The 16354-nt window shown below is 43.3% G+C and overlaps 3 protein-coding genes across 6 annotated transcripts; 2 read left to right on the plus strand and 1 right to left on the minus strand.

Moving 5' to 3' along the window:
• Positions 1 to 98: 98 nt before the first annotated feature.
• Positions 99 to 11249, minus strand: LOC135350504 (sentrin-specific protease 7-like). Of its 4 annotated transcripts, none has more exons than XM_064549317.1 (24): positions 11098 to 11249; positions 10837 to 10956; positions 10276 to 10325; positions 9098 to 10186; positions 8673 to 8787; positions 8209 to 8330; positions 7832 to 7960; positions 7145 to 7234; positions 6825 to 7025; positions 6574 to 6614; positions 6428 to 6510; positions 6078 to 6210; positions 5164 to 5283; positions 4755 to 4874; positions 4491 to 4583; positions 4261 to 4381; positions 4005 to 4059; positions 3765 to 3832; positions 3533 to 3601; positions 2359 to 2714; positions 2083 to 2148; positions 1941 to 2028; positions 1720 to 1788; positions 99 to 369 (listed from the first exon to the last, which is right to left on the minus strand). In XM_064549317.1, exons 1-24 carry the CDS (start codon positions 11162 to 11164, stop codon positions 208 to 210), a joined length of 3627 nt encoding a protein of 1208 aa, XP_064405387.1. In that variant the 5' UTR covers positions 11165 to 11249; the 3' UTR covers positions 99 to 207. The 4 variants fall into 4 exon arrangements, with proteins under 4 accessions (XP_064405387.1, XP_064405385.1, XP_064405386.1 ...); XM_064549315.1 differs by having other exon boundaries at positions 3741 to 3832; XM_064549316.1 differs by having other exon boundaries at positions 4005 to 4062.
• A 35-nt stretch (positions 11250 to 11284) lies between these two features.
• LOC135350509 (serine/threonine-protein kinase ULK4-like) lies at positions 11285 to 14247 on the plus strand. Its single transcript, XM_064549321.1, has 5 exons — positions 11285 to 11416; positions 11472 to 11678; positions 12011 to 12250; positions 12563 to 12815; positions 13949 to 14247. The coding sequence occupies exons 2-5, from the start codon at positions 11514 to 11516 to the stop codon at positions 14107 to 14109; spliced, it is 819 nt and encodes a 272-aa protein (XP_064405391.1). The 5' UTR covers positions 11285 to 11416; positions 11472 to 11513; the 3' UTR covers positions 14110 to 14247.
• A 44-nt stretch (positions 14248 to 14291) lies between these two features.
• LOC135350508 (2-hydroxyacylsphingosine 1-beta-galactosyltransferase-like) lies at positions 14292 to 15878 on the plus strand. The gene has a single exon (XM_064549320.1). The coding sequence runs from the start codon at positions 14315 to 14317 to the stop codon at positions 15875 to 15877; it is 1563 nt and encodes a 520-aa protein (XP_064405390.1). The 5' UTR covers positions 14292 to 14314; the 3' UTR covers position 15878.
• Positions 15879 to 16354: the final 476 nt, after the last annotated feature.

Consider the following 16354-nt stretch of genomic DNA (forward strand, 5'->3'; position numbering starts at 1 on the left):
AGTGTAGCAACAGATCTAGAGTCATTCATATTGACAAACAATCTTGATTAATGGTATACGTAGGACATGCATGTATTTTGCCACCTGCGATAAATGAGTGCATGCTCTTAATAATTATTATTATGAATGGAAACTGAAACACAATCATGCACGGTGATAATAGGAGAGATGGTTGCATGACAAAGAACATAAATATTGATTGACTGGTTATGGTTCTTGTTTATCTGTAGTGGTCTGGTTTAAGTCATTACTCTGTATTTCACCCAATTCCGTTATCAAAGTCTCAATTTCTTTTCGTTTGCTTCCTGTCTTCTCGTAACTGCCCCACCCCTCTGATGTCTCCGGGTACGTTAGCCCATCCTCCATACGCTGCAAGGACGAACATATCTATTACGTAAACGTGCAAAACAATAATGTGTCACTGCATGTACCATATGTGCAATCCAGAGATTCGATAAACAGAGAAACCAATGAAGTGCTCACCACTTAGGTATAATTATACACAGATAGGATTTTACACAGCGAGTATAGTGACAATTCCACAGATTACACAAGTTAATGAAGCAACATACTCATTTGGGGTCTGTATCATAGCAACTGAATGGGTGGGGTTTAACTACCATAAACTCGGCATTCATCTCAAACTCCCTTGCCTTGAGGGCGTATTGATTTTACACAGCCCAAAAGAAGCTAGACATTAGGGGCTTGCTAAATACCAAAAAGGGTGGGGCTCACTGCTTGGACATGGACAAGTTAGTGCTTGGAAGCTAGAAGCTTATAGCACTGGCTTATAGCACTGGCTACAAGCTATATGCAGCTATACGCACAAGCTTTTTGTCCGTTTCAATGGTTTTTGAGACTGTTAGCTCCAAGGTTAGGTAGCTTAGGTAGCAAGCATTTTTCATTTCAGTGGATATATAACATTTATTGTCCACTACATTTGAATTTATGGCAACGTTAACCATCCTTGGCCTCGGGGCTTCGCCCTCGTCCTCGGAGGTTTACTGCCATAAATTATGATGTAGTGGACCATAACATAGGGTGGAACTAGCTGCCACTCAAGCTCTGTGAATAAAACACAAAAAACTGATTGAAGAACATTCACTATAATGAAAGCACCACGGGTGCTGATGCCTCGGTGGATGTGTCAAACGTCGATAACATTAAGCTACTAGCTGTTCAATGGCTAATACACACATGCATGATATCATGATGAACATTTTTGCACTGCATGCAGGCAGAATCACAGGGAAACTCAAAGAGTGGGAAATGGCGACTGTGATTGTTGCTATAAAAAGGATGCCAAAAGTCTAAAACTAATGGCTGCTGCATCAGTAGAGCCTTGCAGCTCTCTTCTCACTCTTGCAACTACCAATTAATAGCTAGCGTTCTAGTGCAGAGCTAACTACTACAAGTAGAGTAGCAACACTCTATGAACAAGTTTTGCTACGCACTCTTCTGAAAGGTTGCAATGGTATTCCAAGTAAGCAAAACAGTATTATTTTACACAGCGACGAATTAAAATCCAAGAAAGCATGATTATAGAAGCTATAGAAACTTTTACTTGCATTTCATTTATCTTTGAGCAGCTGTTAGCAGTCCAGTATACATACACAGACACACACCCTTGCTTGCGCATGCGCACCGAAGCATAAATATAGTGCACTAGAACAGTGGCTATAGTACACAATCATGTACAGTACAGGTAGGATTGCTCACCAGAAGCAGGCTCTCCACATACTGCAACATGAAGAGCCCACAATCAGAAGAGTTGTTCTGGAGAGGAATCTGGAGAAATAATTAGCTGAAATTTGATGCCATAAGTGTTGTGTTGTGGTGACATTTTTGTAGTCACAGAATCAAAGGCTGCATGACTACCAACCACGTACACAGAAGCCATGCACGCAAGCACACACGCAAGCACACACGCAAGCACACACCACGGGGTACTTTGCTGGTAGCAGGTCGTAGTTCAGCTCCTCCACACCACCTCTTGCCTTCCTCTCCCTCCACTCCACTGTCAGGTAACTAGGGTGAGGAGGCGGTAATCTAGAGCACCGGTGTGATAGTGGTGTAGCTTACTTTCGTATGGTCTTGACTATTCCCGTTCTCCGCACCCCAAGAGAGTCCAATACAAGAACACAAGGCCTGGAAATAACGTACATGTACATAATATGTAATTCTACAAATTCTGGAGAGAAGTTAAAATAGAGTACCGTATTTATTACATTTAATGTAAGTCACAGACACATAAAAAAATAATTACCAGACTCCGTATATATTATGTAAATGTATATGGGCGAAATATATACTCCGAGGCCCGTACATTCAAACTGGCCTGCTAAAACACAGTCTCACCTAGTCTCCTCTGTCAGAATGTCTAGCTCCTCTGTACTGGAGTCTCCCACTAGCTCACGCTCTGGACTGACCAGCTCACGCTCTGGACTAACCTCTTCCCCTATTGTCCCCTCCTCCAAAGAGTCCTCCACACTCACTACAACCCCCTCTGGTTGACCTACATCCACGTAAGCATCCTCTGGGGGAGTGGCTCCACCCTCATGTACCCGTTCATCACTCGTAGTTGTGGAGTATGCGTCTGTCGTCAGTGGATCAGTAGCTGCTTCAATTATAGTATCGACTGTTGCCATGGCAGCAGCAGCGTCTATACGAAGAGTGTCTTCTGTTTCCATGGGAATCTCTGCTGCAGCATCGACCTGTGGAGGCACAATAGTATAGATAGTACTTAACCCCACTAGGCCCTGTGGCAAAACTGTACTAGATAGGAAATATGGTATACCTTACACATGCATGCATGCAGTAGCTTGTACAACGCATGCTACATGCATGTACGAAAGTCATCTTAGCTGTACAGTACATGTACGTATGTTTGGGAGGATTATTGGCAGTGTACACGTATTTCAATTATGTATTATATTTACAAATTTCTACATTATGTGTCTAGATTGAGTGAATGCAAATTGGCACGGCTACAATAAGGGAAAATATTATGGCTACCGTATATGCTTGATCAGAGGCCGCTCTTGTATAAAGGCCGCACTCAAATAGTAGCCTCCCTTGCCAGCAAAATGAAACATTTAGTAGCCGCTCTCAAATAGTAGCCTCAGTGAACTTTGACTCTAGCATTTCTGCACGTGGCAGCCAAAAAAATTATTACTAGCAGCTAGCTACATGTACGTAGCTATGAGTAGCAGCTTGTTAGTGCTTCACAAAGACTTTCTCATGGCAGAGTTCAAGTTTATGCAGGTGAAAACAACTTTTGATGACAAACTAAATTATCTGGAGCTAATAAACGCCGCTCTTGAACTGTGGCCCCTCTTGAATTGTAGCCTCCTCTTCCAGCAAAATGAAACATTTAGTAGCCGCGGCTCCTGATCAAGCATATACGGTATATATAATATATGTAATTTGTATATCTATAGCTCTGAACACCAGCTGCAATACAATACCCCTTCTCTCTTGTATACATATAATATTCTGTACGACAGGCTCTCTGCTACATGTACCTACATACCTGGATAGCACCGCCCTCATCATCAGACGGAGGCATCTGGATGAAGTCACCAAACACAGGTTGAGGAGGCTGGAAATACAACACAACATAATTATAGTCACTTCTAACAACCTCCCAGCATTCAGTAGTGCATTTTGTTTGTGATAATGATGCAGACAATAAATAGCCTAGCTGTAAAACAGCCACTTCCCCCCCTCACGATACATACATGTATAGAGGCTAATGGATGTACCCGTCCATTGGCAGCCCTCATCAGCTGTGCTCCGGGTGCTAAGAAATCCTCTTCTTGGGGGATCGGCTCTGTACATAGGGAAGGAAATAGCAATGAAATAACTAACACTAAATAATCATACTATACAGATAGAATCTAATTAGCACTTAAGAGACTGCTTTAAATATTTCCTCGTAATGTATTACAAAGAGCACACAATGTAGACTTTACCCTCAGGCTAAACGAAATGTTGACTCTTACCCTCTGTATCTCCCTCGAGGAGCGTATCATTGATCACCACTGGACTGGCTACATTCTGCTGCATGAGAACAGTAACAACTACATACTATATGAGTATATAGTCTTTTATAGTGATTTTTTTCGAAATGATATGTTTTTAGAGGTAACTTTGAGTGCCCGTAACTGATTGTCCAATTTCATGATTCATTTTGCAACCCTTTGTAATGCCTATTGAATATTGCGTTTAAAATACAGATACTGTGCTTAGTAAATTTACCGGTTTCTTTTTTAAAGGTTTTTTCTTGTTTTTCTTTGCTGCCTTTGCCTCTCGTGTGGCCAGCTCTCTCACAGGATCAAACTCCCCAGCCTTGTACACAAACGCCACAAACCAGTGGGCCCTGCATGAAACACATACACACGAAAATATCAACTTAAATAAGGCTTTTTGCCGTCATGGGACTTTACTACTGTAATTGACATGTAAGATAAAACGTTAGTACACTCTACCTGTCACAAACTGGCAGCACAATGTACTCCTTGTCAAACAAGTCCACTCGTCTAGTCCACGTCTTGACACGGTTATGCTGTCTCTCGGGGGTTCTGTGTGGTGTGGTGTGTGTGGTGTGTGTGGAAGGGGGGGGCAATTATAACTATGGGAGGGGTGATAAGAATACATCAGTGAATTTTAAAGGATTGAACTGTAAGTTCTAATATTAAGCCTCGTCTTGTAACATTTACAGTGGCATTGGGGTACACACTGCTATGACTCACTGGAGACACTTGAGTTCTTTGTTGTCTCTGGAGGCATCCTTTAGTCGAGTGTGGAAGAAGGAGCTAAAGATGTGGACTTTGGACCGCAGCCTCTCAGCCAACCGCTCATACCACATGTACCTGGATGGGGGGAGGGGTTAGGCTCATTTGCAAGCATTTTTCACTAGCAAGGAACACATTATGTAATACAGTGGAGCCCCTCTTAATGGCCACCTCTGAATAAAGGTCAACTGTGATTTAAAGGCCAGGTCTCACATAAACAGTCTGTGTACAAAACAACCCCTCAACAAAGGCCATGCACACCTCTGTAATAATGGCTGAAACTTAGTTCCCTAAAGATTTCCATTATACATGTATCTATGAGTACGTAAACAATACAGTAGCAGTGTACACGTGCGTGCGTGCGTACCTGAGGTAGAAGTCCACGACCTTATCGTTGATGTATTCCCCCGGGGCGAGTGTGTCCACATCGTGAGTGGAGACCTCTATGTTGACCTTGCTACCAGCTGGCACATTGTACGCCAGCAGTCTGTGTCATAGGTTAAGAGTGAAACACCAGTAATATGATACAATAAGAGCAAATCAGTCACAATACTGGAATAACTGGACACCAGTACTACTAGACACATACTAATTGCTTTTTGGTACAGCGAAAGTAGCTTGCCAAATTGTTCGTTATCCGAAAAATGCACACGACTACATGTACATGTATATATATTTATAGTCCCTGTCAATTGTCAAAATTGTCAGATATAAAATCTGCCAATTTTGATAATTGACAGTGGAACCTGTGGAACTAATCGGCAGTGGAACCTAATAATGCTTTAAGGGCAACGTAAAGTGTGAATATCGTAAATTTTTTTTTATAGAATGGTTGATCTCTCTCAAAGGTTTTGCATACACAAATCAGTTATACATGCAGGTCCACCCCACCCCCAACATTGGTAGGGAGGTACCATACCCTCACCTGACACCCATCCCACTCATCTGACACCCACCTAACATTGGTAGGAAGGTACCCACACCCCACACCCCACACCCACCCTCACCTAACATTGGTAGGAAGGTACCCACACCCACACCCACCCTCACCTGACATTGGTAGGAAGGTACCCACACCCCACACCCACCCTCACCTAACATTGGTAGGAAGGTACCCACACCCACACCCACCCTCACCTAACATTGGTAGGAAGGTACCCACACCCCACACCCACCCTCACCTAACATTGGTAGGAAGGTACCCACACCCACACCCCACACCCACCCTCACCTAACATTGGTAGGAAGGTACCCACACCCACACCCCACACCCACCCTCACCTGACATTGGGCTTGTTGTGTACGACAATAGACTCCACTAGAGTGATGGGAGAGGAGGGGTCCATCCTCACAGGGGCTTTCCTGCTCCTCTGAGATCTACGCACATTCAAACTAGGCACAAGTGATTTGACATCTGAAGGGGAGAGACAAGATGTACATGTAGTATACTTGTGTTGTATTTTCAATGTGCACATAGATGCTTCCTATGTATAGGTTATCAGTACAATCCATGGGTAAGCTCCTTTAATCAACACAGTGCTAACAGGTAAGCCTCTCCAATCATCAATAATTATTGTGCTAATATTAAGTCAACAGCACTAATGAGTAAGCCCCTGTGATTAAGACCCCACCATCGTTGGAGAGTGGTCTGCCGTGACTCCTGGATGGTTTTAATGGCTTGATATCATTCAGCAGTTTCTTTGCCTCAACAGTGCTGTACAAGAGGGGGGGGGGGGGCATGATGATATCATCTCAATATTTAGGTGAAATGTAATACCCTAGATTTTGATCCACGGACACATTCATCTTGGTTAGGAACTGCAGTGAAGAGAAACAACGTTTAATAGCTAGTTCATATCTTCAACAAACCTTACTTCAGACATTAAGCTACATGTAATACCGAGTATCACTATTAGCTGTTTCGACTAACCACAAACTTGTATCTAAGCAGACCATTGGAAAAGTAATTCTGAGAGCTGAGAGCTATTGTCAATGAATGCATGACCATCTCACATTACATTTACTTACCTCTATAATAGAGCTGATCAGATGTGGTAATGGCCTCTCCTCCAGTCTGAGCATGATGCACTGTTCAGAGATGTTACTGCTTAAAGGGTTGAAGAAGTCAGAGTCCAGGTGGTACTTCTTGGAGAGGGTCTCCGCTATTTTCTTAGCCTCTGGTGACTTTACATTGATGTAGACGATATAAGGCTCTTCCCCAAGGTGAAGCTATGTGTGTGTGTGTGTGTGTGTGTGTGTGTGTGTGTGTGTGTGTGTGTGTGTGTGTGTGTGTGTGTACGTGTGTGTGTACGTGTGTGTGTGCGTTGTGATTCAAATAGTGTTAGTACCTGCCAAACAAAGCACGCAGGAAGGGAAACTTGAACAGTCTCTGTCCGGCCCTCATAGTCCAGCTTCATACACAGTACGTCATTTCTCAGCTGCACAGTTGACCAATTATTATACGTGAGCAAAAGGCTAAGCTTATACCAACATGTATCATACACTGTAGTAGTACAACGTACACATACAATGTACATGTACGCACACATGCATGTACATGTAGGTCCCCTTCTACTACAATCGGCTCTGTAACTAGAGGTCTGATGACGGTCCAAATTCTACGATTCTTAAAGCTTAGAATGAGTTTGTTCAGATGGTATGTTCAAATCTCTAATTTGGAATGGGCTACAATTTCCTACTTCGGAAAAAGACCACAGACTAGTACTTTGTCAACACAGACTCATTGATTTTAAAACATCATCTGAAAGGCCTCTTTCTAAACTTTCACAAAAAATAACGTTTTTGAACCAACGGAACTAAAGTTATGGCCGTTCAAAGATGCTCTATTTAACACTATAATATTATGCAGTAAACATGTGTTGCTGAATGTACGTATTGCACAAAGTTCTTGGTTCACATACATGTGCGTAAAATTCGCCCACAAAACCTCCCTATACATGTAAATTTCAAAAAACCCTCCCACAAAACAAACTGTCAAGAAACCTCCATTCTCCATAAATACTGATTTCTCTTACCTCAACGTGCAGCACTTTGTCGAGCTCTAGTCGACCTATCTGCACACACTGCACTGACAGAGGGAGGGACTCCTCATCATCCACATCGACAGAGCATGGTGAAGGCAGGGGGCGCTTCAGTTTGAGGGGCTGAGTTTGTGGAGTGGGAGTGGGAGTGTGTGTGTGTGTGGAGTGGGAGTGGGTGTGGATGGGGTGGTGGTGTGTGAAGTGGGTGTGGGGTAGTGGTGGGTGTGCGGTGTGTGTGTAGTAAAGACGTGGCCCTAACACAGGTAGCTATGGAGAGACTTTGGGGCTGGCTGTATAAAGGGTGGCCTGCTGACCAGGTTTCACTATAATAATGTACATGTACCAGATTGCACTACAATACAGCAACACACCTTCTTTATTCCATAGGTGGCCATGACTTGGTTGGCACTGTTACCACGTACAGAGCTCATCCTGGAGGAACCAGTACCCCACGCTCGAGACCTAAACTGTGAGAACAGCTGATTGGAGGGACCTGTGTGTGTGTGCGTGTGTGTGTGTGCGTGTGTGTGTGCATGTGTGTGTGTGTGCATGTGTGTGTGTGTGAGGGGGTACATTCGGTCAGAGAGGGGCGCAGGCTACAAACATAGTACAATGGTGTTTCTAAGCACAAAGGACATAACGTTCACGAATCACTATAGCTACACTTCTTCTTGTTTTTCTTGCCTCCACTAAAGAAGAGTAGCCAATTGGGCCACGTGGTAAATGTAGTTATTACACATCAGTTTGCAAACTAAAATTACTAAAAAGCTCCAAAAATGTTTTTTTGGCTTTAGCACTAGTTAAATGACACAAACAGATTCGGGGATCGACTCACTGCCATTACTGCTATAGAAGCTGCCTGGGGTTGCCGCTGACTGTGTTGGTCTCTTTAGAGGACGCCTGGCCAAATCAGAGGGAAGCTCAGCTGCTCTTGAGGTAGTCAATGGTTTCTGCACGTGCAGGTGTAAAAGTAATTGCAAATAACGTATACATGAGTTGCTAGACAGATTGTACATGTATATTTTAAATTGAAGAAGTTACACAGGCCAAAATGGTGTGCATACTACTACAATGTACTGTACTAAACACTAAACACCACACACACACACACACACACATACCCCACAGCCCACACTCACCCCACACACTCACACACACCCACACTCACCCCACACCCCACACACTCACACACTCACCCCACACCCCACACACTCACACACACCCCACACCCCACACCCATACTCACACACACAGGCTTACCCTGGTCCCTGCTGCTGAACTAGTGGAAGTCCTTGCAACCTTCTCATCATCCACTTCAAAACTGAACTCGACCTTTGATAAAACAGGAGAGTCTGTAATGGACAGAATATCCCTAGCTTTTCCCGTACTGGGGGGTGCATGGGTCGTCGCCATTGCTAATTGCTCTTTAGATAGAAACGTGGGAGTGACTTGAATACTACACTTCCCTTTGGAGGCCGCTTGACTCTTGGCAAATACATTTCTATGAGTGCTGGAAGCATTTGTCGAATCTGCTGTAGATGTAGGCTTTTCCGAACAAGTTTTGAGAACTGAATTAGTTGTGGATAAAAGTTTATTAAACTTGTCAGTATTGTCATTGGTGTTCTTGGGGGGTGCTTTTGGAGGGAGGAAGCGATTTGGCAAAGGTGACTTGAAATTTGAGCTAGTCGTTGCTTTAACATCATTATCATCATCATCATCTGAATGAATAGTTACTACGTCATTAGTCGCAGCTTTATCGGTAGTTTTGTCTTTAGGCAATACTTGCTTTTTATCAACAGGGCGTTTAAAAATCTCGCCCGCATCTACCTCTTCAGAAGAAGTATTTGAAGCAATGTCATCATCCCTATCTGGTGAAATACTAGCCCACGATTTTCTCGAATCACGAACACAGTCAGAATTGGGTTTGGTATCAAAACTGGAATTGGGATCTTCTAGTCCTATGCAGGTGTCATTCCAAAGCATGCTTTTTTGAGAGTCAAAATTTGTAATTTGAGTAGTTTCAGTTGGTGATTCTGAACGTATTGGATTGGTTCTAAATGGTCTTTTCTTCTTCGGAGCAGGTAAAGAACTTTCCATGGAGTTAGAAATTTTGTTCTTTGTATAAGGCGTTTTCGCTAGTGTAAGAAAATCAGGAATAGTAGAGCCAGTTTTTGAAGTTGTAGTAGTTCTTGATTTCATAGACTTGGCTCTGTTTATTACATCTACAACATTTGATTTAGGGGGCATGGGTTGAATTCCAACATTGGTAGTTTCGTTAGACTGATCGTGGCCGAAAGTTAGATCGTGCAATTTCTTTTTGGGTATCTTGAAACTACTACTTTTATACTCCTAGAAATGCAAGTTATAATATTCATGAAATTAATTTATTAGAGAAATGGTAATTGCCAAGAGTAATATTATATACATTATTAACGTACTCCTGGAGTTTTGTGCTGGTCGTACATTGTTCCACTGCTTATCCTTGCACCTGGAAAATAGGAACCATTTCTAATCATGAACTTAGAGTTTTTCTACTATAGTATTCATGCAAGAAAGCAAATGGGCAAAAGTAGGCTTAACTAAAGTGGTGTACAGTGGAACCCTCTTAATGACCACTCCCCCAACTACGATATCAGCTAGAGCTACGCTATCAGCTCTTCTATACTTTGAATTGAGAGGATTCAATTGGAAAGAGAGCTTTCAAATGGTGTCATCAATGGGAGATGAATTAATGTGCCAATTTCGGGTATATATACATAGCCCATGGTCCAAGGCCAAAAAAATGCCAATGGCAACACATCATTTGAAAGATTTCTTTAGCAAAATCATAAAATGGATCGATCCTAAAGTTATGGTTACTGAAAGATGCTCAACTAAACAGTTTGTGTACAAAACAACAAAGGCCACCTCCGTATAACCAACTCCTGGTATAACTTTGTTTCCCAAAGGTGTCCATTAACATTAACAGAATTGTGTATATAGTTTACACAAGGAGCTACCATGATCACTTTGATCTGGTTCGTCATCCTCAATGACTGTTACTTCATGGCCAGGAGTAGACCGGGAGGGTGGGGTTTTCAGACCTCGGTCAAAGTCGTCAATAATGGCCGCCCTCTTATCTACATGGGAAAGGGGAGGTTACATAGCGACAGGAATGGGGAGGTTACATAGCGACAGGAATGGAGAGGTAATACGTAGCGACAGGAATGGGGAGGTTACATAGTGACAGGGAATGGTGTCATGGTACATGGTGTAGCTACCTCTGTTGTCTGGATTAGAGTGTGGCCTATACTGCTGCTTTCTTTTCCTACTGTGTGTGAATTCCATTGCGACCGTAGCCAGTCTACATCTTTAGTAGAGGGTGGCCATTGTACTTTGCTAGACTGTGTAGGTCAGCAAGACAGCTGAATCAGCAATAACTTTTGTCTAGGTTCAGAGGGCAGATACCACCAAAAGTTTCAGTCTCGGGTCCAGGCCGCGATTCCAGAGAAGTTTTTTTGCTGTTCTCCTAGATCCTGCTGTCCGTCCAAGGCCGGCTGAAGGGCCAAGGCTACACATCATGAGCTATCTAGTACTAAGGTGAGGAAGATGCAGACATACGTGTATTACTTGAATGAGCTACTGTACCCTGTAGTTTCAAGTGTACGTGGCTATAAAAGCATTGAGTCTAAAATAAATGGAGAACTACCTTCTGTGTGGTGAGCTCCAGTCCCAAGAGGAGGGTGTCTCTGCCTGGCCCACCCCGGTCAGCCTCGTGTACAAGGGACGGAGGAAGGGAAGTGTGCAGTTTGTGGGGATAGGGAAATACGACAAGCAAGACAAGAAATACATCGAGAATGGAGTGAGTGCACACGCCCCCTTTTGTTTGCCTGTATAACTACTCGCTCTATCTATAGAATGTTTATATAGTGGTTTTTATAGTGGTTTTTTTGTAACATTTTGCCTGATTTTGATAGTTTTATCAGGCTTGATCGTAAGATTTAAAAAAAACCCGACTATACACCGACTTGGGGGAACTCCCTTATGCACGCATTTAATAAAAATCTCATGTTGTTGCCTATACATAATTATACATTGAGGGAAAACCCCGTTACGAGCTCTCCTTGTAGCCCTACATCAAGGGGAACCCCCCATTTCAAGCAATTAGTCCTGATGTTCCCACTACACGTACAGGTACAGCTGATGCATTCTTTGGATCACGAGAATGTGCTCAAGTTCAGTGAATGGTACGAGACTCCACAGCACATCTGGGTCATCACAGAGCTGGCCATCGGAGGCACCCTCTCTCACATACTGCACCAAGATGGCTGCATTCCCAGCCCTAATATCCACGACTTTGTCCGGGACATTGCAGCTGGACTGACCTACATTCACTCCAGGGGGGTGCTCTATTGTGACCTGCAGCCCTCCAAGGTAACTTATTCCCATAGCACACAAATTAGCATGTACCTCATATAATAATCTCCTCAGCATTATAAAGTCGGTATTTACAGTAGAGCCCCTCTTAACGGCCACTCGTGAAAAAAAGCGAAGTGTGATATCAAGGCCAGGTCCCAAATGATCAGTGTCTGTACAAAACCCCTCAACAAAGGCCACCTTTGTATGGGTTCCCCAAAGGCGTCCGCTATATAGAGGCTGCACTGTATGTCCATTATTGATTGATTGCAAGCTATGCTATCAATTTTAACTGTAGGGGCACTTCATTATTGTGTATTTCACCAACAGATTGTACTGGATGGCCGTCAGCTACTGAAACTTAGCGACTTCACGCTAGCCAAGACAATGGCCGACTGCCATAACCATTACAACCTCACGTCACTAGTACACACGCTACTGACTCCCTCGGGAAAAGACCGCCCTCTAAAGTACGCCCCCTCACCATTCTACGCTGCTCCTGAGTTGTTTGTTGATGGTGGACAGTTTTCACCAGCCAGTGACCTGTGGTCTCTAGGCTGCATCGTGTATGAGCTGAGTCTAGGTAATGCGGGTCTATAATTATACTAGTTTACTGCAACACGCAGTCACCTGGTAAACGATTTTATGGTTACATTATTCAGCTTTAGAGCAAATTCAGATCACGTTGAATTCAGACAAATTCAATCATACAACAGTTTCAGATATCAACAGTGGCTGTAATAAAGACGTGGTCAAACACTAGCCTCGACTCAAGGCCGCTTGAAAAAGGCGGCCTGGTATACCTTGTATGCGCATGCGCTAAATAATTGACAACAATTTCATCATACAAATTGTAAAAAAACGGACAAAGTTACAAAAGGGAATAATATGTATGACAATGTGACCACAATGGCAGCTTTCAGAGACACTAATCAAAGTAGAATAATTATACTGCAGCAGTGTTGCTTCTTCTAGCTCTGTTTATCAAAGAGACAGTTCAAGAAAGCCTCCCAGACAGCTAGAGCTGCCAGCTAGGAAGAGTGATGGACTCTTTAATACATCAGTAGATCTTGAGTGAATAACTTCCTGAGTGTCGAGTTAAAGCTTATGAAAAGCTTTCAGGAGTAATCATTAGCTTCTTTATCTTCAGCAATGACTTCTTGTCGAACATAAAGGCAAGATTTAGTAGCAGAACACTTGCCTGGTCTATATTACCACAGCCTCATCAGGGGACCCACAGGAACACATCATGCCTTTCCTATAACATCTGTAGCCTTACAGTGTAGGGTGTCGTTAAGTAGAGACTTGGCTTGATACAATAAAGGGCGTAAGAACTCGGTCATCTTTGCACAATACTTCTATGTAACGGATTGTAAAATCAGAATACAAATAGTATACGGTTTATTTTACTGACAGTATCCACAAATACACGGATTACCCCCTTTTTGGGGTAATGTACACGCATGCGCATACAAGGTATACCAGGCCGCCTTTTTCAAGCGGCCTTGAGTCGAGGCTAGTCAAACACATGCTATGGAGACTTTGGGACGCATACATTAACCTGGCTGTATTATAGAGGGTGGCCTAGCTGATTATGGGTGACAGGTTCTGTGTCACTGTGTAGTAGCAGGTAGTAGTTGGATCGATGGATCATACTATTCTGGTAATGTTGTTGTCCCAAATTTAATTTATTGTGTTTTTTATATCTCACTGCAGGTTGCAAACCATTTGATAGCAATGACCCTGACCTGCTACTCCAGTCCATCTCGTGCATACAACCAAATGCTGTGGTACAGTCTCCAGAAACAGCTCAACTATTATCCAACCTCCTCACAGGGGAACCTAGTCATCGGACTACACCGCCTCAGTATACATGACTCTTCTATGTGTTCATTGCTTCATCGCTTTCAATGTGCGTACGAATCTTCCTTAAGAGCATTTTGTCACTTACTATTTTGACCCACAGTTTGTTACATGTATGAACATGCTTTAAAGTTTGTTATGAACACGCTAAACTTGATAAAATGATAATTGACATATTGGGGTATCCCCTTAAACCCACACAGTTGGTAAATATTAAATATGACCATTCCAGTACTGATGTGCCTAGCTCTAGTAGCTATTTGCTACACTCAAGAACTTGTTGTTGAAGACAGACCTCTCAACATTCTCCTGCTTAATGGCTTGTTTGCTGGCCACCTGTTCCCACTGGTCAGCCTGGGTGAAGAGCTAGTCAGTAGGGGCCACAATGTCTCCCTCTGCTCCACTGTCATGGAGGGATCAAAATTGCTCCCAAATCTACCAGAAAGTGTGGGAATAAAGTTCCTAAATGCTGGTTTGGATGTTATTACGCTGGAAGAGTTTGAAGCACAAACTAGGAACCAAAAGGACGGACCTGGAGGTGCTGCAGTTGCTGACTTTGCTACAGTGGCTCATCAATCGGCTGTAAAGATTTTAAACAAATTGGAAACTTACGGAATCGAACGTTTTGATATGATCGTATGCGATTTCTCTGTTATACCTATCGGACTACACTATGCCATCTTGGGCAGGAAAGTCATTGCGTTCAGCTCCATGCTTCCCCCCTACCCTGCTATAGAATCCCCCTGGCCTCTTCCATTCACACTTAGCGGAGGCCAATCAGACGATTTGAGCTTCTTAGAACGTCTACAAAACTCGATACTAGCACCTTTGCTCATCCCAGCATGGAACTATATAATCTGGATCATCTGCAAAGGCGATGAGAGATTGGAAACAACTCTAAATGGTATTAACTTTATGCGATATCCTGGGATTAATATTCCCCATCTGATAACATCTGTAATTGGGTTCGATACACCTGCACTTCGAACTCCCCTCAGGCACTACGTAGGACCTATGGTGAAGAAAAGAACGGACAAATTAGCAGAGGATCTGGAGGAATGGCTTAGTAACAAGAGAGAGAGATCTGTTATCTATATCAGCATGGGTACCACTGGCTATGTATCCGGGGATGTTGCTAGGGCAATTATCGAAAGTGTGATGGCGACAAAATTTGATGCAGTTTGGGCCCTGAGAGACAACAATAGAGGCTCTATAGAAGGTGTTGAAATTGATGACAATCGAATATTTATATCGGGATGGGTGTCACAGCAGACGATACTCGCGCATGCATCGATCCGATTGTGTATTCTCCATTGTGGACTGAATAGTGTGCAGGAGAGCTTATACAATGGCCTGCCTGTTGTGTGCCTGCCTCATGCTTTCGATCATTTCGCGACTGGTGGGACCATTCGTAATATTCGTGTGGGAATATCCATGTACAGTTTTTTCGATAGCATTCTTGGGCATACGAACGTATCAGCAAAGGATTTAACAAATGCAATAACGACGGTGTCAAGTGATGAGTATGTAGCAAATGCTAGGAGGGTTTCACTCATGTACAAGTTTGCTGGAGGAGCAGAGACAGCTGCAGGCCTGGTGGAGTACTATACTGATGTTGGGTATGATCACCTCATACCAGCCTTTGCAAGATATCAGTGGAGCTGGATACAGTATCGTAATCTCGATGTGTGTGTTGTTCTGTTTAGTATTTTAGCTGTGTTTACGTTTCTGTTGTACAAGTGCTTGTATAGTTGTGTCTATGTGAAAGCATGTAGAAAGTGAATTGTTTGTTGTGATTTCCTGGGGGGGGGGGGGGGTTCTGTTTCAGGTCATAATTGTATGTGAGCAGCCCCACCTCCCTAGGCCCTCCGTATATGATATGCACACCCACACCGTTGTCATAGGAATGAATGACTCCCCTAAATAATGACTCCCGGTCACTCCTACCTAGGCACCAGTGACTCCCGGTCACTCACGCCTAGGAATAAATGACTCCCCCGGTCACTGACTCCTAGTCACGAATGACTCCCCCCTGGAAAAAATGACTCCCCCGAAATTTATATATGAACACTGATCCATAGAGCTAAAGAGACTTCAGGGGCTATACTAAGTACATGCATTCTCAAAACCTGTCACAGTGTGACTATACAATCAAGCTCAAGACTGTTATCAGGACTGCATGCATGCTATCTGTGAGAGACCTGTTTAATACATAGTATGACTATAATTACAGCTGTTCCTTATATACTGTAAACTGGT

The sequence above is a fragment of the Halichondria panicea genome, chromosome 16 (genome assembly GCF_963675165.1).
Source record: "Halichondria panicea chromosome 16, odHalPani1.1, whole genome shotgun sequence".
In the NCBI taxonomy this organism is placed as follows: Eukaryota; Metazoa; Porifera; class Demospongiae; order Suberitida; family Halichondriidae; genus Halichondria; species Halichondria panicea.